This window comes from Panthera uncia, chromosome B1, assembly GCF_023721935.1.
Source record: "Panthera uncia isolate 11264 chromosome B1, Puncia_PCG_1.0, whole genome shotgun sequence".
NCBI lineage: Eukaryota > Metazoa > Chordata > Mammalia > Carnivora > Felidae > Panthera > Panthera uncia.
The window spans coordinates 68,085,934-68,110,530 of record NC_064811.1 but is presented as its reverse complement, the minus strand read 5'-3'; the positions used below and the strand labels follow the sequence as shown (position 1 = coordinate 68,110,530).

Here is a 24,597-nt window from a genome sequence, read left to right as displayed (position 1 = left end):
GAGCATGAACGGGGGAGGGGCAGAGAGAGAGGGAGACACAGAATCGGAAACAGGCTCCAGGCTTCGAGCCATCAGCCCAGAGCCTGACGCGGGGCTCGAACTCACGGACCGTGAGATCGTGACCTGGATGAAGTCGGACGCTTAACCGACTGCGCCACCCAGGCGCCCCGAGAAGGGGGATTCTTAATAGCCTCTCCAGATTATTGTTTTTTAAAGATAATAGTTTGTTTCTTAAAGCTTGATGACTCTATGGCGTCTGGAACTACATCAGTGAACTTTTGATACTTTGTTACTTTAAAGGCCATTGGTCCATCTGGCATTGTGAACCCATCTTTTTTTTACCCACACATCGATCATTTAGAAAATCTTGGTTCACTGATGTACCGAACCACATGACTACTACTACTGAAGTGTGTGTAGATCTTCTAAGTATTTGACATATTGCACTACAAAATATATTTTAAAAATCATTTATAATATCAAATTATCACAAGCAGTCTCTAAGGAAATTCCAAGTTGAACTCACATGGTGGATACAAGTTTTCTAAAAGTAGAACTTTTGCTTAAAACCTAAAATTTTATCATTGGCGACAGTTTGCTGTTTTCTTTGAAACAACAGGGTCACTTTGTTAATTTCAAGAACATCTCTGCCAAAGAACCCCAGTTTGTCAGGTCTTCAATAAACACCGTGTGCAGTGAGAAAAGCAGCTAGCTCAACTCCCAGCTCAGTTGACCCAGTACTTTTCTTCCAGACCAACATTGCACTTGGGGATAGGGGTGCCTTCTGGGTGTTTCTCATTTTATGTCACACAACTTAAATTTCAAGATTTAATAAAAGTAGCAAATTTTACTGCTTCTCCAAAGACATTCTTAAGTGAAACGGGTACTTTTTTTTTTTTATAGAGTGTGCTTGAAGTAAAGAATATCATGACTCCTACCAGCAGTTTGGTGCCCCTGGCTTGATTCGTGCTTACATTACAACAGTTTAACTCACCATTGCTTCTGTACCTCAGTTAAGTACAAATATCAGTGCAAATAATGTTTTAGTATTATGAGAATAATCTTCATCTTGCAGACCCCACAAAAGGGGCTCAGGACTCCTAGGGTTCTGTGAACCAAAAGTATTGGTCCAAGGAAAAGATGTGTGAGGATACTCCCCAAACTGCAAAGAAGCATGTACACAATCTCATTTGGGAAAAAGGTCCCTAGTTTAGGCCTGGGTCTTCCGACTGGGCTCCCCCTGAAACCTACGAAGTCTAAGACCAGGCCCTGCCACACAGGACCCTCTGTTGGCGGCCACACCCAGCTATCCGAATACCACCTCCATGGCTCAACACAACACAGACCCCAAGAGTGCATCTCTGAGGTCTTCTAATGTCTTTTTTTTAGTCCATTCTTTAGTCCAAGACTTTCAAGTTTTGATCAAGTAAAAAAAACTGTAAATAGTAACATTTTCATGTTAGGTACAGTTCACAATATACTGGTGAGGAACAGGGTGGCAGAAAGCCAGCTTGGGGGCTCAGTTCCCATTCTAACACTTGCAGTGAAATTGGGCTATCTCTCAGCATTTGAGTTTCCTCACATGTAAATTTTGTAGGATGATACCTGCCCGCAGAGAATTGTTGTAAGAATTAAATTGGGTAACATATATATAGGACACGTAGTGCCTGACATATATGTCCTCGATATAGTGTGTTAATGTGAAATATGAACATAAAAGGAATGCGCTGAAACATCTCTAAAAGCCCAAATCAAGCCACTGGCAGGTTGTTAATCTTTAGTTAGATCCACAACAGGCAGAATATTAAGTGTGGGAAGTGTCGCCCTAGAAATCACTGCCCCAAACCCTCATTTAACCCGAAAGGAAAGGGATTCAGAGAGGTGTTTGCTGGTCCTAAAGCTGTGCTGGTGTTGAGTTTCATTCTCAGCCTAAGCTCTGGACTCCCAGGCCAAAGCTCTTTACAAACCATTCCCAGTTTCCTTTTTTTTTTTTTTTTTTTTTTCCTGAGGGGCGGGAGTGGTGACTGCCGTGAAAATGTACTTAAGATTTTTTTTCACTATTCATGCATAATCATGTCGTACTTTATTGAGAAAATAAAACACTAGAAATTCAACCTTGGCTTTCAGCTGTCGCTCCTCCTGCTCTACCAGGGAAAGATGTAAGCTGCATCCCGCAGCAGAGGACAGTTGTGTGTTGACTAACTTGCCCTCAAGCACAACTTCAAATTCCAAACAAAAGCTATACCTTAAGTGCTACTTCTACTCATAAAAGGAAGCCACTCCTTTGCAAGCTCATTAGAGAGAAATAAACCCTGGAACCAAGGCCAACCTGAGGAGTCTTTGGTGTAAAACCAAGGATCACAGTCTGGCTCTGCAGGCTGATTCTGCACAAAAGGAAGGAACGGATCTACTTGAGCAATGCTATCAAGTGTGCGTCTGGTTCAAATTTGGATCCACCCACATAGATGTATTTTGCCTTCTCCAAAGGTGGCTTTTGTGTTCCTGCTGATACCTCTGCCGCTGGGCCTTGAGGATGATTCAAAAATGTCATGACCGCCCTCTTCAAGAACTTTCTAGTCCTAAACAAGAGGCTCGCCTTCATGGAGGTGTAACTCAGTTTCCAGCAAGTCTGTTCAACTTCGTGCTGTTTCTAATTCAGTAAGAATGACACTCGCCACATTTGTTTTCTTAGCTCTGCAATCTTCACTGTCATACCATTCTGTTATTTTATCATCTCATCCTTGATAGGAATTGAGTTCATACTCTTCTAGTTCTATAGAATGCAAAGCCTTACCGGAAAATTCTCTTCTGCTACGATTGTTTTCCCTCCAGGCTGGGTTTTGGTCATCTGCAAATGTTGTTCTGCCTGCTTGCCTGCCTGCCTGCCTTTGTTCTGTAGAGGTGTCAACACCACTGAATTTCATCTTCCTTGTTCTAAAATTTTTTTTAATGTTTATTTAGTTTTGAAAGAGAGAGAGCCAGGGAGGGGCAGAGAGCAAGGGAGACGCAGAATCCGAAGCAGGCTCCAGGCTCCGAGCTGTCAGCACAGAGTCCGACGTGAGATCATGACCTGAGCCGAAGTCAGATGCTTAACCGACTGAGTTCTAGTCGGTTACAGAGATACAGTGTGAGTGAATTCCTTTTAAGGACGGGCTGCTTCTGCCTTTGCTGACCCCTGTGATTCTCAGCTGGGCTGCTGGCATCCTCCTTGCTTGAATCCAGCGGGGCTCCCGCCCCCACACTCGCTCTGCTCTGCCTGCACATCTGTGCCCAGACTTGAACTTCTGCCTGTGAGGATCCTAACCCAATTGTGCTCCTCTTCCTCCCTCAGCCACTTTGGTCTTCAGATGTCACCTTGTAAGGGAGGCCTTTTCTGACCAAACTACAGTATCTCAATTTGCCAGCCCCTGATTTTTCCATCTCCACCCTCCTCTGCTTTGTCCTTCCCTGTAGCATCTACCACAGTGAGACGGGCCAGATGCTATGTGGTGTCTCCCCAGGGAAGCGTAAGCTACACAGAGGCTGAGATGGGCATCCGTGTTGGTCACAGTTGTGCCTGGCAGAGCAGCTGCTCAGTGAATCTGCTGAGTGAAAGAATTAGGGGCAGCCCACCCCCATCTTTACTAATCTTGAACTTACTGATTTTAACTTTTTTTCTTTTATTTTCTATATTTATTTATTTTGGAGGAGAATGCAAGTGAGGAAGGGGCAGAGGGAAGGGGCGGAGAAAGGGGGACAGAGGATCCGAAGTGGGCTCTGAGCTGTCAGCACAGAGCCTGATGTGGGGCTCGAACTCATGAACCACAAGATCAGAGCCAAAGTCGGTCGCTCAACTGACTGAACCACCCAGGTGCACCCCAATTTTTAACTTTTATTTTTATTGTAGGAAGACTTCTCTTTTTTTTTTTTTTTAAGTTTATGTATTTTTGAGAGAGAGACAGTGTGAGCAGGGGAGGGACAGAGAGAGAGAGAGAGAGAGAGAGAATATCCCAAACAGGCTCTGTGCTCTCAGCACAGAGCCCAACGCAGGGCTGGAACTCCTGACACTGCCAGATTATGACCTGAGCCAAAACCAAGAGTAAGATGCTTAACCAACTGAGTCACCAGGCTCCCCTTAGGAAGACTTCTTAACCTGAGATCTACCCTCTTAACAAATGTTGAAGTGTACAATACCATCTGGTTAGCTGTCGACACAGCGTTGAACAGCAGACCCCTAGACTTGATCATCCTGCCCAACTAAAGCTTTGTGCCTGTTGAACAACATCTCCCTCTTACCTTCACCCCAGACCCTGGCAGACACCCTTCTACTCTCTACTTATCCATGAGTTTGAATACTTTGGAGACCCCATGTGAGGAGAATCAGACAGTGTCTGTCCTTCTGTGACTGGCTTATTGCACTTAGCATAATGTTGTGGGTATTCAGCCTTAACAGAATCTGCTTTTGTCCAAGTCTTCAATTTTTCATGTGTTGAATTCACCACGTGCCTGAACACTTATGTTTCAAACTTTCACTGGGGTTTGACCTTAAACATTCCAAGTTCCTTAACTCTTGAGGACACCTTTGACCAAAGCACCCTTTCCCCACAGGGAGAGCCAGCTGCCCACCAGCCCATGGTAGAAGCCTTAGGATCTCTGCAGCAACACCCGAGAAGAGAGCCTGCCCTCTTTCTTCTAGTCTTGCCTAACTGGGGAGGTTTAAATATTCCAGCACTGCCCCACCCCTCAGAGCTGCCCATCAGACAATTCAGGGAGGTGGCACAACCTGTGAGGGGGTCTCATTATGGAATGAGCTGGCAGTCCTTCCCTGACCCTCCAAAGGCCCAGAATTAGCTCTCCTGCAGATCCCATCATTACAGATTCCTAAATCAGATTTTTAATTTTTTTCATTATTTTCTAATGTTTTTTATTTATTTATTTTTTATATTTGAGAGAGAGACTGTGTGAGCAGGGGAGGGGCAGAGAGAGGGAGACAGAATCCGAAGCAGGCTCCAGGCTCTAAGCTGTCGGTACAGAGCCCAATGCAGGGTTTGACCTTGTGAGCAGTGAGATCATGACCTGAGCCAAAGTCGGACGCTTAACCAACTGAGCCACTCAGGCTCCTAAAATCAGATTTTTAAACCATTTTATTGAGCTATAATTAACATAGTATAAAATTCATCCATTTAAAGTGTACAACTTGGGGCTCCTGGCTGGCTGTGTCGGTGGAGCATGCAACTCAATCTCGGGGTTTGGGGTTTGAGACCCATGTTGGGTAAAGAGATTACTTAAAAATAAAATCTAAAAAAATAAAGTGTACAACTCAATGGGTTTCATTATGTTTACAGAGTTGTGCAACTATCACCACAATCTGATTTTATCATCCAAAAAGAAACCTCATACCATTAGCAGTCACTTCCCACCCTCCCTGTCCCGGGCCCCAGCCACCAGGAATCTACTTCCTGTCTACAGATTTGCCTATTCTGGACATTGTGTATAATGCAGTCATACAATATGTGGTTTTTCGTGACTGTCTTACTTCATTTAACATATGTTTGAGATTCATCCGTATTGTAGCATGTATCAGAACTTTGTTCCTTTTTATTGCCAAGTAGTTTAGCTCATTGCATGGGTATTTTATAATCTATACACTTACCACTTGATGGGCATTTGGGTTGTTTCCACTTTTTCACTATTTGTGAATAGCACTGCTATAAACATTAGTGTTTTTGTGTAGACGGGCATTTGATGTCTTTTGGAATTGCTGGATCATATGGCACCTCTATGTGTAACATCTGGAGGAACTGCCAAACTTTTTCCAAAACGCTTCACCATTTTACATTCCTGCCAGCAGTGTACCCAATCGGTTTTTACTCTCAGGGAGCAGCAACCAACCTGCACTCCCCCTTCTTGTCACATGTAGACCCTCATTAGAATGTCTCTTTGATTTAGAGACAGACCACCTTCTAGTATACCTTCTAAGAAGGTATCTGGTTAGAAAGTAGGTGGCAGTGACAGCCTGCACTAGCAGCCTGTGAATGCACTAGTCTCAGCTCCTGCTTGGGTTTTCCTGCCACCTCTCCTCCTCATTCCCTCCCCAGCTCCAGCCAGGTGAGGGGCCTCTCTCGTGTAGACCACAATCTCAGCACCTTCCACAGTGTCTCCCCAGGTAACCTGCACATTCTTCGGAGGGCAGATGGTATATCTGAAGGCTCTCATTTAGAACTTCTATGAAGTTCTTTTGGCACTGGTTTTATTATTTTTTTCTAAAGTTTATTTTCAGAGAGTGAGAAAGCACACCTGCATGAGTAGGGGAGGAGCAGAGAGAAAGAGAGAGAGAATCCCAAACAGGCTTCACGCTGTCAGCACAGAGCCCGACGTGGGGCTCGATCTCACAAACCATGAGATCATAACCTGAGCCAAAATCAAGAGTTGGACACTTAACCAACTGAGCCACCCAGGTGCCCCTATTTTTATTTAATTTTTGTTAATCTTTATTTTTTGAGAGAGAGAGAGAGAAAGCATACAAGCAGGGAAGGGGCAGAGAGAGAAGGAGACACAGAATCCAAAGCAGGCTCCAGGTTCTGAGCTGTTATCATGGAGCCCAGTGCGGGACTCGAACTCACAGACCGTGAGATCATGACCTGAGCCGAAGTCGGACGCTTAACCGACTGAGCCACTGAGGTGCCCCATTTGTATATTTTTAATATGAATGTGTATGTACACTTGGCCACTGATTCTCAGCTGAGGATGTTATATTTGGATCAAGACCTATCTCTTCTCTTCCTTCTACAAAATAGAATTTTCAGCTATGGCTAATGGCAGGACAGAACTATGAGGATCCCAGCTGTCAAAGAGGACTCACTAGATTTGAAACAGTGGATGAATCCTGAGCGCAGTAAAGTTGTCAGTGGAAGTGACAATCTCAGCAAAGAGTGAGTGGGGTGAGCTAATGGCCCCATAAGCCTGGAATTGTGTGGTTGAACCAAGCACATTCTTGGATGAGACTATGCACATGCACCCAGAGACGTGGAGAAGGTCTGCGTGATCCACATCTTCCTGGCTGAACTTGACACTGCTCACAGGATTCTCAGCAGACAAAACTAATTGAATAGCATCAAAATTAAAAGGCATCAAACTTCAAAACATACCGTTAGGACAGTCAAGCCATGCACTTAACAACTGAGTGTCAAACTATGTGAGGCAAAAACTAAGTGCATTCATCTATTTCTCCTTGAAGTCCTATGATAGTAGAAAACTTCGACTTGCCACTATCAGAAATGGACAGATTTAGCAAGCAGAAAATCAGTAAGGTTAAGGTTGAACTCAGCCCCATCAGTCAGCTGGATATAATTGACATCTAGAGACTGTTTCACCCAACAACAGCAGAACACACATGCTTCTCAGGCTCACGTGGAACATTCACCAAAACAAACCATACTCTGGGTCATAAAATACATCTTAACGATTTTAAGAGACCAGAAATCATGCAATGCTCTCTGGCCACTAAGGAATTATACTATAAATCAATAACAAGAAAATCCCAAAATACATGGAGATTAAACACCACACTTCTCAAAAACATATCAGCCAAAGAAGAAATGTCAAGAGAAATCTAAAAATATTTTGAGCTAACTGAAAATGAAAACACAACTTATCAAAATTTGTGAGATGCAGTGAAAGCAGTGCTTAGGAGGAAATTTATATCATTGAATGTATATATTAGAAAAAAATACCAAATTTCGATTAAGGGTCTACCTTAGGAAATAGAAAAAGAAGAGCAAGTTAAATCCCACATAAGCAGAAGAACAAAAGAAATAATAAGATTTAGATCAGAAATCAGTATAATTAAAAAAATCAATACAGGTCATCACAGAAAATCAATGAAACCAAAAGCTGATTCTTTGAAAACATCAATAAAATCAGTATAAGCCAGGCTACTCACAGAGAGAAAAAGAGGGAGATTACTAATATTGGAAAAGAAAGAACATCACTACAGATCCCATGGAAATGAATAATAAAGGAAAACTATGAAAAACTCTTGTCCACAAATCTGATAACCTAGATGAAATGGACCAATTCCATGAAAGATATAATTTGCCAAAGCAAATTGCTAAACTTTGACTATTAAAGAAATTGAATTAATAATTGATAACCTTCCAAAACAGAAAGCACCAGGTTTACATGGATTCACTGGTGAATTCTATGAAACATTTAAGAAATAAATCCTATCAGTTCTCTACAATCTTTTTTGGAGATCAGATGCAGATACTTCCTACTCATTCTATGAGGCCAGCATTCCCCTAATGCCAAATCCGGACAAAAACATTACAAGAAAACTACAGACCATTATCTGTCATGAATACAGATGCTAAAATTCTCAAAAAACATATTAGCAAATCAAATCCAACAATGTATAAAAAGAATTATGCACCATAACTAAGTGGGACTTATTCCAAGTATGCAGCATTAGCCTGGTTCCAATTTGAAAATCAATTAATAGAAGCCATCACATCAACCAGCTAAAAAAGGGGGGTGCCTGGGTGACTCAGTCAGTTAAGTGTCTGGCCTTTTTTTATTATTAGAGAATGTGCAAGCAGGGGGTAGGGGCAGAGAGAGAGAGAGAGAGAGAGAGAGAGAGAGAATCTTAAGCAGGTTCCATCCTCAGCATGAACCCTTACATGGGGCTCGATCCCATGACTCTGGGATCATGACCTGAGTCGAAATCAGGAGTAGGATACTCAACTGACTGAGCCACCCAGGTGCCCCAACCATCTGACTCTTGATCTCAGCTCAGGTCTTGATCTCAGTGTCATGAGTTCAAGTCCCACATTAGGCTCCACTCTAGGTGTGGAGCCTGCTTTAAAATAAGACAATGGCAACAAAATTCTTAAATAATATCAGTAGATGCAAAAATACAACTTGACAAAATCTGACACTCATTCATGATAAAATCTACCAATAAATAGGAATAGAGGAGAACACCATCAACTTGGTAAAGACAATCTATAAAAAACCTATTGGGGCACCTAGATGGCTCAATTAAGCATCCAGCTCTTAATTTTGGCTCACGTCATGACTCATCATTTGTGAGATCAAGTCCCATATCAGGCTCCATGCTTGCAGCACAAAGTCTGCTTGGGATTCTCTCTCTCCATCTCTCAAAATAAATACATAAAATTTTTTAAAAACTTAAAAAAAAAAAAACCAAAACCTACAATTAACATCATACCCAATGGTGAGAAACTCAGAGGTTTACCACTAAGATCAGTTACAATGCAAGGATGTCCCCCCACTTACCACTCCTTTTCAAAATCATACTAGAAGTTCCAGCTCATGCAATAAAACAAAAAGAAATAAAAATATACAGTTTGAGAAGAAAGGCATGAAACTGTCTTTGTTAGCAGATGACATAATTAATTGTATGTAGAAAGTAAAAAAAAAAAAAAAAAATCAACCAAAAAACCTCCTGAAACTAATAAGTATAGAAAGGTTGCAGGATATAAGGATAGTATACACAAGCCAATCATTTTCATATATACCAGCAATGAATGAGTGGAACTTAAAACCACAATGCTATTTACATTAGCATCCCCGAAAATGAAATACTTACATATAAATCTAACAATATATATACAAGATCTCTATGAGGAAAGGTATAAAATTCTGAGACATAAAATCAAGGAACTAAATAAATGTAGAGATATTCCATGTTCGTGGATAGGAAGAGTCAATATTGTCAGAATAATCAGTTCTTCCCAATTTGATCTATAGATTCAATGCAATCCTAATTAAAATCCCAACAGATTGTTTGTGTATATCAATAAACTGATTCTAGAGTTTATATGGAGAGGCAAAAGACCCAGAATAGCTGACACAATATTGTAGGAGAACAAAGTTGGAAGATTGACACTACCCAGTCTGAAGACTTACTTAAGGTAAGTGATAAGTCACAAGCTTACATATAGTAAGCTGTAAATAAGACTTAGCTACAATAATCAAGACAGTGTGGTATTGGCAAAAGAATAAGCCTACAGATCAATGGAACAGAACACAGAGTGCAGAGGTAGAAGCACATAAATATAGTCAATTGATTTTGACAAAGGAGCAGAAGTTATACAATGGAGCAAAGATAAAAAGGGTGCTGGAAGAGTACCTGGATGGGTCAGTCGGTTAAGCATCCAACTCTTGGTTTCGGCTCAGGACATGATCTCACAGTTTTGTGAGTTCGAGCCCTGTGTCAGGCTCTGTGCTGACAGTGCAGAGTCTGCTTGGGATTCTCTCTCCCTCTCTCTCTCTCTGCTCCTCCCCCACTTGCACTGTCCCTGTTTCTCTCAAAATAAACTTTAAGAAGGTGCTGGAACAACCAGACATCCACATGTAAAGAAAAAAAAAAAAGGTAGACACAGATGTGACACCTTTTACAAAAATTACCTCAATGCCTCGTAAACCTAAATGTAAAATGCAAAACTATAAATCTAGAATATAACAGAAAACCTAGAAGATAACATCTAAGTTGTTGTGACATCATAGTTACTACATCATAGCAGCTACAGAATAGCCACTTACCACATGGTAACCACATCATAGTTACAACATCAAAGAAGAAGTTACAACATGAAAGAAGGAATTGATTAGCTGGACTTAATTAAATTTAAATTTTCTGTCCTGCAAAAGATAATGTCAAGAAAATGAGAAGATAAGCCACAGAGTGGTGGAAAATATTTGCAAAAGACACATGTGATAAAGGACTGTCGTCCAAAATATGTAAGAACTCTTTTTTTTTTATTATTTTTTTTAATGTTTATTTTTGAGACAGAGAGAGACAGAGCATGAACAGGGGAGGGGCAGAGAGAGAGGGAGACACAGAATCTGAAACAGGCTCCAGGCTCCGAGCTGCCAGCACAGAGCCCGACGCGGGGCTCGAACTCACGGACCGTGAGATCATGACCTGAGCCGAAGTCGGATGCTTAACCGACTGAGCCACCCAGGCGCCCCAATATGTAAGAATTCTTAACAGTAAGGAAATAATCCCATTAGAAGAAAAATGGATCAAAGACCTTAATGGGCATCTCACCAGAGAAGATGTACAGACGACAAGCATATGAAAAGATGCTGTTCTGCCACGGGTCCTGCTGCTTGTGTGGTCACCGCGTGCAGACCTGGGACCTCCTTGGTGAAGCAGTAGCTGAGAAGACTCCCGCACTCACCATGGCTAACAAGAAGCCCATGGATTCTTCATCTTTCAGATTTCAGCAGATGAAAATAGCTGTATGCTCTTTTATCATACGGAATGAGAAAACTGTGGGTTTCTGAAGCAAGTTGGGCTGGTGCTACTTTAAAAGGGTTTGTTGATGAGGCAGATCAGATTCTGATTGGATGGGCAGCCAATCAATGAAAGACACACCCGCACAGTTGAGGATGAAGGATGAAGATACAAATGATGTGTCCCAATGGCAGAAAGGCCGTGTCTACCAAAAAGTGAACCTGCTATTTCACTCCAGAACTCTGTTCCTCCAGACCAAGAAGACATTCTCAGTTAGAAAACCACAGTTTGGTTCTAACCACATTCTGACTACTACAGGATAATTTTCTCTATTCTTTCATTTTCCCCTTCTCCATTCCTTTATTGTACATAAAGTAACTATATGTGCATAAGCATATTGCATTTTTTAACTAAATGGCCAGTGATATGTTTTGATCAATATTAGATGGAAATGGGATGGGGAAAAATACGGATTCTATGGAAATACTTCTTTTGTCCGTTAGTGGCATGCTCATTCAGATCGTACCTTTATGTTCCACTAAGTTATTTTGCTCTCACTGTTTAACCAATAAAGAACAACAGAGAAATGCTCACTTTGCTCGATTGGAGAACTTAATGTTTCTTATTTCCCATTGTAAAACCAAGGTCAGTTTTATAACTGTTTTTGTACATAGCTGTTACATGTAGGGCAGTCTGTCTTTAAATAGGGATAAATTTAAAAGAAACGTATCCTAAGTCGTTTTCCCTTCAAGTCAAATGTCTTGTTGTTTAAATAAACTTGTTAAAAAAAAAAAAGATGCTCTGCATCATACATCATTAGGAAAATTCAAAACAAAACACTTCCATGCCTATTAGAATGCCTAAACTCTAGAATATCAACAAAACCAAATGCTGGCATGGAGGTGAAACCATGGGAATTCTTATTTGCTGCTGGTAATAATGCAAAATGGTGCAACCACTTTGGAAGATGGCTTAGTAGTTTCTTACAAAACTGAACATACTCTTACCATGTGATCCACCAACTATAATTCTTGGTAAACTTTACCCAAGGGGGGTGAAAAATTATGTTCACCCAAAAACCTGACGTTACAGCACACTGATGTTTACAGCAGCTTTATTCATAACTGCCAAAACTTGGAAGCAACCAAGAAGTCCTTCAGTAGGTGAATGGACAAACTGTGATATATCCAGACAATGGGCTATCATTCAGCACTGATAAAGGAGCTATGAAACCATGAAAAGGAGGAAGCTTAAATGCATATTACTAAGTGAAAGAAGCCCATCTGAAAAGGCTACATACTGTACGATTCCAACTATATTCCAGCTAGAGGACATTCTGGGAAAGGCAAAACTATGATTCTTGAAAAGATTGGGGATTAGGGGTGTGGGGAGGAATGAACGAGAAGCACAGGATTTTTAGGGCAGTGAAAATACTCTGTATAATACCATAATGGTGGGTATATATCATCATACATTTTTCCAAGTCCAAAGAATGTACACCACCCAAAATGAGCCCTGGTGTAAACTGTGTACTTGGGTGACTATGATCTGTCAGTCCAAGTTTAATCAGTTGTAACAAATGCACCACTCTGGTTGGGATGTAAATAATAGGAACGCCATGAATCTGGTGATAGCTGGAATGCGGGGGGCGGGGAGTGGAGCTAAGGGTTAATGGGAAATATCTGTAACTTCCCCTCAACTTTACTTTAAACTGCTTTTGTAAAAAAGTCTTAAGAATGAAAAAAGAACCAAAAAGACAAACCACAGCCTGGGAGAGAATAATTGCAAGTCATGAATTTGAGAAGGGGTTTGCTATCCAGGACATATACTGATCTCTTACAACTCAAAAAGAAGAAAAACGATCCCATGTAAAAATGGGCAAAGATACGAACGGACATTTCATCAGGGAAAATCTACAAGTGGCAAATAAACGCATGTAAAGATGCTCAGCACCATTAGCCATTTGGGAAATGCAGCTGAAGTCACCGTGAGACACCTCTATATCCCAGTGAGAATGGCTACCGTTAAAAAGACAGCTGGTGCCGTTTTGGTGGGGCTGTAGAGAAATTGGAACCCTCGTATGCTGCATGCAGGACTGTAAGAGGGTACAGCCACTTTAGATGGCTTGGGCATTTCTTTAAAAGTTAAACATGAACATCATATGACTCTGCAATTCCACCTTTAGAAATCTGAGAGAAATGAAGACATAACCACACAAAGACATGTCCACAAATATTCATAGCAACATTTTTCATAACCAAAAATTGGAGCTAACCCAAATGCCACTAGTAAGTAGGTCAGCAAAATACTGTATTCCTAAAAAGGAATGAAGTACTGATACATACAAGAATACTATGCCAGACGCAAAACACTACCTACTGTATGATTCCATGTGGATGACATGTCCAGAAAAGGCAAATTTATAGACACACAAAGCAGAGTAGTGGTTGCCTAAGACTGGGGGTTGGAGTGGGGATTAGCGGCAAATGGGCACCAGGGAACTTTGTGGAGTGATGGAAATCGTCTCAAACTGGATGTGGTGATGGTTATACAATGCTATGGTACATAAACTATATCTTGATAAAGCTGTTGAAAAACCAAAAGCAAATGGAATTGCTGGCAATTCAGTTGTGTGTCTTACCTATACTAGCTGAAGCCTTTGGGTTCCTTTTCTTCACAAGTTTTTTGAGATTAAAACTGATCAAAAATATACTTAGTAGAGTACTCAAAGACGTTCTCCAAACTTATCGCTCTTTTAGGTCCTGTCTGAAGTTTGACACTGCACAGGTTTTATTAGAAAGCCACCTGGACCCATCAGACTCAAGCAGGATGCCCAGTGGAAAGAAGGGTAAGAGCTCATGCCCCCAAACCGTACTGTTGTGCTGTAAGTTTGACAGAGCGCAGTTTGAGATTTCATTCTCTAAGAGGACACTGTTGGGTGGACCATCCCTCAATAATTTTCTCTATCTGAACAAGGCTTTTGCTTTACAACCACATGTCCTTTGTACACAGAGAACCAAGCTGTATTTTCTCAGCTCCTTTTAGAAACTCACTTTACCATTATCTAACATTCCATTCATCAATGCTGAGTCTCTATGTTATCTAATGATTCAAGAATGTTCTCCCCTTTTCCACAGGAAAAGGAAGACAATGGGATTAAGGCAGGACAGGTATCTGATTTTGGCTCAATTGTCTAGACGTTTTGCGGACACAACACACAGCATCCCAAATGGAGCCCCTCCTTAAGGCCTGACTTTTAAAGTTTGTAAAGTTTCTGGAACAGGTGGCAAGAACTGGCTGTGGATGGTCTATAGGGCAGACAGATCCTCTGTGGAGGCCAGAATGGTGGTCTCCCATTTCCCCACTCTGGTTTACACATTTGTTATTGCCCCAATCAACATCCACCTCATATAGTATTTACCTACTTTTGTCACTAGGCAGAGAACTACAGTTCTTGTTCTTGGGGCTGGATGTCTGGGAAACATTCTAGGTTTGCTGAATTAGATGGGCTACCATTCAAGGGACTCTTCATGTTAATACCACCTAAATCGTAAGTGGCCAAATGTGGTTACCTTTTTGGTCAGTTCTACCAAACTCACTTTGCACTGGATATGGGCAACAGATGAGCAGATAGGAAGAAAGGAAACTAAGGATTACTAATCAGCTCCTTTATGCTGGACAAAATCATGGTACATTCATATGAGTTTTTACTTAACCCTAGGAACTAGGAAAAATGACATCCATCTTAGAGTTATGCAAAATGAGAACTGGGGCAGGTGAGGAGGGGCTATCCAAGAACGATCAGTAGGAATGGACACATTTGGGTCTTAAGACTCCACACTCAATCATTGTTCAGAAGCTTGAGGGCCTCGAGAGTGCTGGCATGGGAGCCAAACACCGGGAACACAATGGCTGATCAAAACTGACGCTATTGGGGCGCCTGGGTGGCTCAGTCGGTTGGGCGTCCGACTTCAGCCAGGTCACAATCTCGCGGTCTGTGAGTTCGAGCCCCGCATCGGGCTCTGTGCTGACAGCTCAGAGCCTGGAGCCTGTTTCAGATTCTGTGTCTCCCTCTCTCTCTGACCCTCCCCCATTCATGCTCTCTCTCTGCCTGAAAAATAAACGTTAAAAAAAAAAAAAAAAAAAAAACTGACGCTATTCAGCGTCCATATAGCTTAAAGCCGGATCAGAGGTTCACAAAAATAAATGTGTAATTATAAGCTGTGGAAAATATCCTAAAAATTCAGTCCTCTATTGAGGACATCATTTCTCAACAAACACACGTTCTACCATCACAGAACCACATATCCCAGCCCTGAAGATGTCACTGTTGGTGATGGAATATACCCAGTACACGATGCTTACACATCAGCTGTCACTTTGTAAACACCAGCTGAATGAATGATTCTTCTCTGATGAGAAAATGGCACAACAAAGTTAAAATGTGATTTGTTTCAATTTTATTTTCCTATCTCAGTTTCAGTAAAAGGTTCAGAGAACTCATTGACACAAATCATAAGCTATCTCCCACCCATATACAGTATATGTCCAGTTTCTACTTTTTTTTTTCACTGAACAAAGTGATACTTTGTTCAAACCAAAGTACCAAGGAAGGGGGGGGGGGATATGGGTGTGGTCTTTTTATTCACAGACAGTAAATGTATATGCACCACCACTACGGGAAAAGCACTGAGGAAATATTTGCATCCCACAGGTTAAAAAGTCAAGCAATTAATACAATTAGAGTACCTCCAAAGATAGCAGATTTGGAACAATTAGCCATTACTGTGAAGGAAGTCCCTAGTCGTCTTTTTCTGCCACCACATTCCTACACTGGAATTTAAGCCCTCTTCATGGTGCAAGTATAAAAATTATCGAAGTCAGGGTTTTATGGCAATCTTTTGCTAAAATATATTCTATTTTAATATACATGCTACAAAAGTACACTAAAAAGGTCAATCTTTAGAGCTCTGTTAAAGAATTTACTTTTTTACACATAGAATAATGTTCACCCACCTCTAAAACCATATTTGAGGGAAGCTATTACTGTGACCCCAAATATTTCTAGCTTAATATTTTATTAATAGTATTTTGTTTATAATATTGATTTTATAATACGTGTATTCAGTAATGCTCTTATAATTCTGTATCGCAGCGCCTCACCCATCACTTTAAAAAAAAAAAATGCAGAAGGAACTGTGTGCCTCCAAGCAGTTCTTAATTGGGCAATCACCAAGTTTTCAAAGTTCCTGTTACAAATGTTTTCATTTTATTTTTTAAACTTTGTTACTCTAAATTCTTTTAGGATCAACATCTGGAGCTTTTAATTAGGCAAATACAAATGAGAGATGCTAAACATGAACTTGTAGGTAGCCTTTGAAAGGAAAAATTCCCTCCTATAATAACATCCCCAGTGCCAGTGCTAGGTTCTTACAGGATAGAGTGAAATGACACTGACTGAGCACCTCCGGGGCAGATGAACTGGCCACACGCACACCAAACCAAAAAACAGGACTCTTGGTACGGAGTTTAATTCTATCTACTATAATCGTGTGGTGCACGGGATAAAGCTGCTAGTTATAGATTTACATCCATGGATCCCAAGCAGATATGTTATCTTTTATCTCAGAGTAGTAGAACGGAAATATAAAATAATTGAAATTTATTTCGGATTTAAACAAAAATAGTACTCTTTTCATTAGCAAAACATTCTTGAAAATATATCTATTTCTCCTCTTTGAACAGTTAGCCAAGGAGCACTAGGCAACTTCTGAAGGTTTAATGCCAACTGTTCAATACAATAAATACGGATAGAGAGAGCACACAGCAACAGCAGCTTATTTACATTCACTGATGACAACACATTTCTTATCCGGTTACAGTGTCCAGTCCAACAAAGGAAAGGTTTGGCATTCATGTGCTTTCTGTTCTGAAGATGAGAATCACTTCTGCTTGATTTTCATTCTTGGAAGAAAAAAATAACGAGCTGTTGTCCTCGGATTTGATGACATGATGTGAAAGAGGAATGGAACAAAGATTGGCTGTACCCACGGAGTTCGTCGGGGATTGGGTCTCCAGACAGATTTCTTCTTCCCGGGTGAGTGTCCGGGGGGCTTCACAGGCACCAGCAGGGAGGCACCCAGGACACAAGTGGGCAGGCCCTAATCTGGGGAAGGGCTACTCTTGCACCCCCTCTGTGCTTCAGCCTCCACCCCTACTTGCCACCCTCTATATCGATCGTATGTGCTTGAGGCTGCAAAACTGATGGAAATCAGTTTAGAGGGAAATGAGGAAAAGCAGAGAATTCGACCAAGAGGTGGCCTGTGTCACGCATCACTGTCTTATGCTGCCTCCTGAGCTCCTGTCATCTGTGGAGGATGCGTACATGATGTTCTTCATAGCACAATTCTCCTTTGTTTTTCTTGAAAATTTTTTGCAAGGTCATGTTTTTCCAAACAATTTTATCAGGAGTAGAGTTTGAGGTCTGCTCTTTTTGAACCTACCGAAAAGTGGAATGTTTTTCCCTGGCAAATGATTACTTCTTTGAAAAGCAGACAAGCTTCTTTTTTTTTTTTTTTGGATCCAACTTAGCCCTTCAGAAGCAACTTCAGACTAAGAGGAGGAAGTACAGGAGAACTAACTTCCTGTTGTGCCTTACATAAAACATTTTGTTAAAATTAAGAGCAACTCCAAGTACAAAAGTAAATATTTGTGCAAAGGGCACAATGCCAGATGCAATCTTAAGACATCCTCAATTTTTATTCTTTTTCTGTCTGACTCTTTAAAACACAAAGTCTTCTACATTATGAAATGTAGGCAAGTCAGGGGAAGGAAGTTTACATCAGAAAATACTCTTTAGAAAAAAGTACAGGATCTTTTGCTGATCATTTGTTACTCATTTCATAACTTAGCTCAAGTGTTGGTTAAATATTCACAGTAATTTTAGAGAAGAAACATTCGTGTCTTTAAAACTTCAATCCATTGCATTTTCAACCAGTTTTCTGTACAATTACAAAATTTCATCTGTCAGTGCTTTTCTGTAGAATTCCTTATTGTCAGTCCTTCCCATTCCGGACCCAGCTATAACTTCAAGGTGGGCTGCAGGATTCCTTTCTCAATTAGATGAGTCTTGAGGGTTTTGTAAATATTTAACTGCTGTTCCGGCTGAAGCACCAACAGCTGCTGTAGCACTTTGCTGGGATTTGGACCCCTGAGGACAAAGCGGAGAAGACCAAGTTCAGGCTATTTTAAGAGAGCTCAAAGAGGCATATACCCCCAACTGAAAATAAATCATGCACTTAAGCACAGAGTGACAATCTTTACTTGACCAAGCTCACTTTCGTGCCCAATGTTAGTGGCAAAGGGAGGAAAAAAACCCAGAAACATTCTGCACTGAGAGGCATACAGTCTAGATTTGGGAAGAACGCACCAACACAAAACCCAGGAATGACACTAGGCAGTTTAGGGGATGCAAATCTAAGTTCTACAAAACTTCTCAAAAGGGCAACCTGACTGCAAGGTGAGAACAGCTAACAAGTCCTGAGACTGGACAAGACACAAAAACTATCAAAATTCCTGGTGGATGAAGATAAGCCAAAAGAGGACATGAAAATATACTTTACATTTTTCAGCCTCAGGGGCGCCTGGGTGGCTAAACTGGTTAAGGGTCAGACCTCAGCTCAGGTCATGATCTCACGGTTCATGAGTTCGAGTCCCATCGGGCTCTGTGCTGACAGCTCAGAGCCTGGAGCCTGCTTCAGATTCTGCGTCTCCTTCTCTCTGCCCCACCCCCACTCACACTCTGTTCACTGTTTATCAAAAATAAACATTAAAAAAAATTTTTTTTAAATTTAGCTTCAAAGAAACTTCAAGAAATGCCCCTGGGGAATTATGAATGTTCAAGAGACAGGGCACAAAGGTGCTGGCCCAGCACAAAAGCCCCAACCCGGGATTTGCAGTAGACGCCACAGCCTTTGTTCCAAAGAAAGTCTTAGGTGAGCCCCAATATAAGAAACAAAAGTGAGTCTTTTCTAGTTGAAAAAAGGAGGCGGACAGCCTGCCCCCCTCACCCCCACCCCCAGCAGTCCCTGTGGTGACAAGATAAGCCTGGCTGGAACTGAAGCAACACCAAGGCGGCCCGTGATGCCCTCACCCTTCTCTCCAGGGGACATCCCAAGGGCAGCCTAGGGCCTCTCCTCAAGCAGCAACCTCAGCAATCTTCGGGTTGGCTCCTCCAGCATCCCCACTCCAGCCCTTCTCTTCCTGCCCTTCACACTCTCAGTCAGAAAAGGTTCTAAACAGGACTCCTACCCTCTCCCTGCTGTGACACTTTTGCAGTCAGGGGATTGTAACTTTCCCACCCCTTAGACGCTAGAACTCAACCTGTTTATACCTGTGTGATCTTCTCAAGTGTCATTCTCTCAAATTCAGAATGAACTGATTCAGAATTTAATGTATATGTATTGTTCTTTGCAATTTCTACAGTCTATTTGAATCAGTAAAGGAGAGTATGGTTTACTTTTTGTAAAGAGAGATTAGTAAAATCCAATGGGAAAAAGCAAGACATAAATGATAACGGAGAATGGCACCGAATTCTGAGAAATACTGTAAATCATAAATTTAGTTACCCATGTAAGGACTATCAGTTCAAATGGAATTACAGGAAATAGGAAACCCAGCAGCAAAGAAATGTCTGCTATGCAGGGATAACACAACAAAAATCTTTGATTAAAAAAACTGCACGATGTTGTAGATCAGCCATCCCATGGGTTACCTTCATGCACGTGGCTCGTTTGCCAAAAATGTGGCCATATGTCTCTCATAGCCACTGTCCACTCAAGTCAGGGCACAGCTTGTCTTACATCTCTTCAAAAGATACAGCAACTTCATAACAAACCCAGAGTAGGGACCCACAGAGAAAAGGAAGGGTATTCTAGCAAGTTCAGCTAAATGCAAAATTATGTCAGCAGGTGCTCCCAGCTAGATGCATCCTGGCACTTGCCCTGTATTTCTAATAGTCTAAATATTTGCTTTCAAATGGTAGACAACATGGCTCAGCATGACTCTTCTCTATGGAGAGAATAGCAGGTTAAAAAAAAAATTTGAGTTAATGCTCTAAAAGCTGCTACCATCTGAAAATAGAGTTCTAAGGATTTGAGCATTAAATACTAATACTCAAAGGTATCAGTAAATAAATCATATAAATGGATTAAATATTCCAATTAAAAAGACAAAGGCTGTCATCTTGGTTATAAGAAAACAAATCAAGCTATATGTTTGTTAGAAGAGAAACACACTTTAAATATAGGGATAAAGGAACGCTAAAAATAAAACCCTAGACAAACCCTATATAAACACTAACCAAATGAAGGCTGATGCAGCTCTTCTAGGATCCAACAAAATAGGCTTTAAGCAAGTAGTATATAAAGATGGATGTTATATAATGACCTTAGGAGCGATTCATTAGGGACACAGGACAGTCCTACATGTGTATATACCTAAGACAACATCAAAATACATAAAGCATAAACTGACAGGACAGAAATAGGTAAATTTACAATCACAGTGGGAGATTCTGACCAAGCTCTCTTCCTCACAGAATGATGAGATGGAAAAAAACAAACCCCAAAAATCAGTACAGAAGATGTAGCTAAACTTCACCTAACTGGCACGTACTACCCTATGTCCCCAAACTGTGGAACGCACACTTGTTGCATGTGCACATGAACACATCCCTGCATAGATGGTATGCTGCGGCATAAAACAAGCCTCCACCAAAAGAAGGAAAAAATAAAGAGTATGTTTTCTGACCACAATGGAATTAAGGCAAAAGTCAATAAAGGAAGGAGAATGAGGAAATCTCCATTTGTATGGAAAGTAATCAACACCTTTCTAAATAAAGCACATGTCAAAGAAGATATCCTAGTGGAAATCAGGAAATTTTTGTAACTGATAATGAAAATACAAATATAGCATATACTATGAGAATAAGGCAGTACTTAAGAGGGAATTTATAGTATTAGATGACTCTATTAGGCAAGAAGACTGAAAATCAATAAGCTTTATCTCATGAAGTTCAAAAAGCAATAGCAAATTGAATCTAAAGAAAGATGAAGGAATGAACGATGTGAGTGGACATCAATGAAATAGGAAGTTAACAAAGCCAGAATTTGATTCTTTGAAAGATCAATGTAGTAAACTCCTAACAAGACTGCTCAAGAAAAATAAAGATTAATACAAAAACTCCTACACTGCTCAGGGTATATATTTAAAATGTGTATTTAAGGATCTACAAATATGAGTTTCACTCCAGATACTCTATGAAGGAAATACATGTGTTCTGTGGTCAGGCACTTAGTAGAGACCATGGAAAATAAAGTTAATGTGTGGTTGCTGTGGTTTGCTTTCACACCCCAAGCTGGCATTTTAGGGCAGATCCAAAACCTTAGGTTTAACAAGAATAAGCCACCCTTTATAAAACAGCAATACCCTCCCACTCACCCACATCTCCACCCCAACAACCATCATCCTCAGCCCACTCTACTTTTCTCCATCACACTTAGAACCACCTAAAATGCTGTGTTTAGTTGTTTATCTTTCACTTCTCCCTCCAACTCCCCAGTAAGAATAAAAGCTCTGAGGTCAGGAACTTTGTTTTGTTCTCTTTGTGATACATCCTAGAATAATCCCCAATGCATCAGAGGCACTCAAGCAATAACTGGGGGACTGGATGAATTATTATGTCCTCCTCCTTTTTAATTAGTATTCACTAATTGAAAAGAAAATGTAACACCATTGTAATACCACAGAAAATGAGAAATTAAATTTTCTAATATTTCAATCCAGTATTATCCACATTAACTAGATCTTATCTTGGTCCTATTAAAGACCATGACATACACTATTGTTTAAGTTGTTCAAATATATGTAACATAATTATAATTTAACCATACTTCTCAGGGCAGTAAGATGTGACAGCTCCATGGGCCACCATTCCCCTTTGATATTACATATTACCACTGACAGAAAAAGCAACTCAAACTAATGCCTATGGGAATGAGAACTCAAATCATCTAATAAAACATTTTTTAAAAATCGAAAAGTACCTTATAAAACTTGTGATGTACACATGCACAAAAGTTGCCATCAAATACTGACAATCAAATCTGTCCATTATTCCGCCATGTCCAGGAATGGTGTTTGCAAAATCCTTCAGAAACAAACATATGAGTAAATTTTCAAAAATCACCTGCTATCGGGGCGCCTGGGTGGCTCAGTGGGTTAAGCGTTCGACTTCAGCTCAGGTCATGATCTCACAGTCTGTGAGTTCTAGCCCCACATCAGGCTCTGTGCTGACAGCTCAGAGCCTGGAGACTGCTTCAGATTCTGTGTCTTCCTCTCTCTCTGGCCCTCCCCTCCTCATGCTCTGTCTCACTCTCTCTCTCAAAAATAAATAAACATTAAAAAAAAAAATCACCTGCTATAAAACTCCTACCTGGAAATGTCTCTTTGGGACCATGGGCTCTCAGGAAAATACTACAGGATTTTTCCACTTAATACAAACTTACTGTAACATGTCTAAAAACTTAAAATCACATCTTTCAAATACGCACCGATGTTGGAATGATTACCAAATTGACTAGCAACATACAAGTAACACTAATTAAATATTAATTAAATCCAGCACTTTTTTTTAGCTAATACAGCTTTTTCTAAATAAAAAGCGCTATCATCTATTACTAATCTAATACTGTTCTAGTCTCTTTTCCTGTTTAACCAGAAGTTATTTAAGGAGCTATTCTAGTGTTGACAGATTTACAACTGGTTCTAACTCATGTTTAATAGTTTTTACTCTGAAATATTTTGCTATTATAATATATATTCTTTTTTTTTTTTTAAGTTTTAGGGTAAAAAGAAAATCAAAATAGATCACATGGGACACATTAGTCCATTAAATGGCCAAACTGAGGGAATGGTTAGTACATCTCTCCAATGGGCTCTGTACAGACATAGCCACATGTCTGAGTGCTGAGGACATAGAAATGATGGATCACCCTTCTAGTTTACTCAGGCAACCAAAAAACATCTAAACAGTTGTTATACCTTCATTTCAGACATGCAAAATAGTATCATCATTCAACAAGAAACCCTGAATTAGAGACTGCTGAAGAAAGTATCATTCTAAATGCAATATTTCTCTATCTAAAACAATTATTGAAAAATTCTTTGGTTACTTCTTGCCAACACATCTCCTTCCTTCTCTTCCCTACTAACCAATGCACAAAACAGCCATATTAACTCAACTCCATTCTGCTGTTTGCAGGCTTTACAGGACAGTCTTCACGCACAGCTGTTATTGTGGTTCCCTGTGGACGTGTGTTATCTCCCCTAGAAGGCGGTGAGCATCTTGAGAACAGAGACATCTTATGCACTTCTGCATACTGCTTTCCACCTAACATAGTATCTTCCCCACTGCAAGTGTTCACTGAGTTTTTTTTTTTTTTTTTTTTTTTTTTTTTTATTTCCCTGGCTTATGTGCCCTGTGGGATCTGGCCTTATCAATTATGCATTCTGATCACTTACTCTCTACCATAGCCACACTATTCTTGCTCCCTTTCAGTCTAAGCTCCTTGTCTCCTTTGTACTTTCTGGAACACTCTTCCTTAGATTTCTTTACAGGACTCATCCTTCTTCTTTTGTCAGACCCCTGCTCACATGCTACCTCCTCCAGAGAGGCCTGCCCTGTTCACCCCACCTTCAGTAGCCACTCTGACTCCTAATGGCACAACATCCACTCTTAGGGAAGGCATGTGAGGACAGCTGAGATAACAGGGCAAACATACGTCACTTTATGAGAACCTAAATTAAACAAAACATAGGGATAACTTTAAGTATCTGGAACAGGGATCTGCAAACTATGTCCCACAGGTCAAGTCTAGCCCACTGCCTGTTTTTGTAAATAAAGTCTTATTAAAACCCAGTCATAACCATTCACTGACATATTGCCCATAGGGCTTTTGCACTATAGTGGCAGAGTTCAGAGTTCAGTAGCTGCAATATGATTAATACATGTATGATTTCTCCATTTACACAAAGAGTTTACTGAGCCCACAGCTAGTAGAATGAATGGTCATATGCAAAGGCTCTCCTGCTTGTGTCTTTAAGGGAGACTATGGCATAACACTAAACCTCAGACAATTCATAGCTGGATTCTTGCATGAGCACTTGAAGTCCCAACATTAAGTGACACATGCCATTCTATAAATGAGGTGGACATGACATTTTAAAATGTATTAACACGGGGCGTCTGGTGGCTCAGCCGGCTAAGCATCCAACTCTTGGTTTTGGTTCAGGTC

At 40.6% G+C, this 24,597-nt stretch overlaps 2 protein-coding genes across 10 annotated transcripts in view; one reads left to right on the top strand and one right to left on the bottom strand.

The window, feature by feature from the left end:
- The window catches only part of WDFY3 (WD repeat and FYVE domain containing 3), a 290,160-nt gene extending 280,578 nt beyond the window's left edge, over positions 1–9,582 (top strand). For 7 of the 9 annotated variants that reach the window (XM_049630812.1, XM_049630817.1, XM_049630814.1 and 4 more), the window contains one exon: positions 904–9,582. The gene's annotated coding sequence lies outside the window, so the exon portion shown is untranslated. Of the gene's footprint in view, positions 1–162 lie in introns of all 9 variants that reach the window. The other 2 variants (XM_049630810.1, XM_049630809.1) reach the window with 2 other exon arrangements.
- An 8,220-nt stretch (positions 9,583–17,802) lies between these two features.
- CDS1 (CDP-diacylglycerol synthase 1) overlaps positions 17,803–24,597 on the bottom strand; it is a 68,937-nt gene continuing 62,142 nt past the window's right edge. The window contains exons 12-13 of the mRNA XM_049630819.1: positions 22,348–22,451; positions 17,803–18,452 (exon numbers count right to left, since the gene is read on the bottom strand). Of these exons, the coding sequence (XP_049486776.1) occupies positions 18,323–18,452; positions 22,348–22,451 (234 nt within the window). The 3' untranslated portion in view covers positions 17,803–18,322. The remainder of the gene's footprint in view (positions 18,453–22,347; positions 22,452–24,597) is intronic.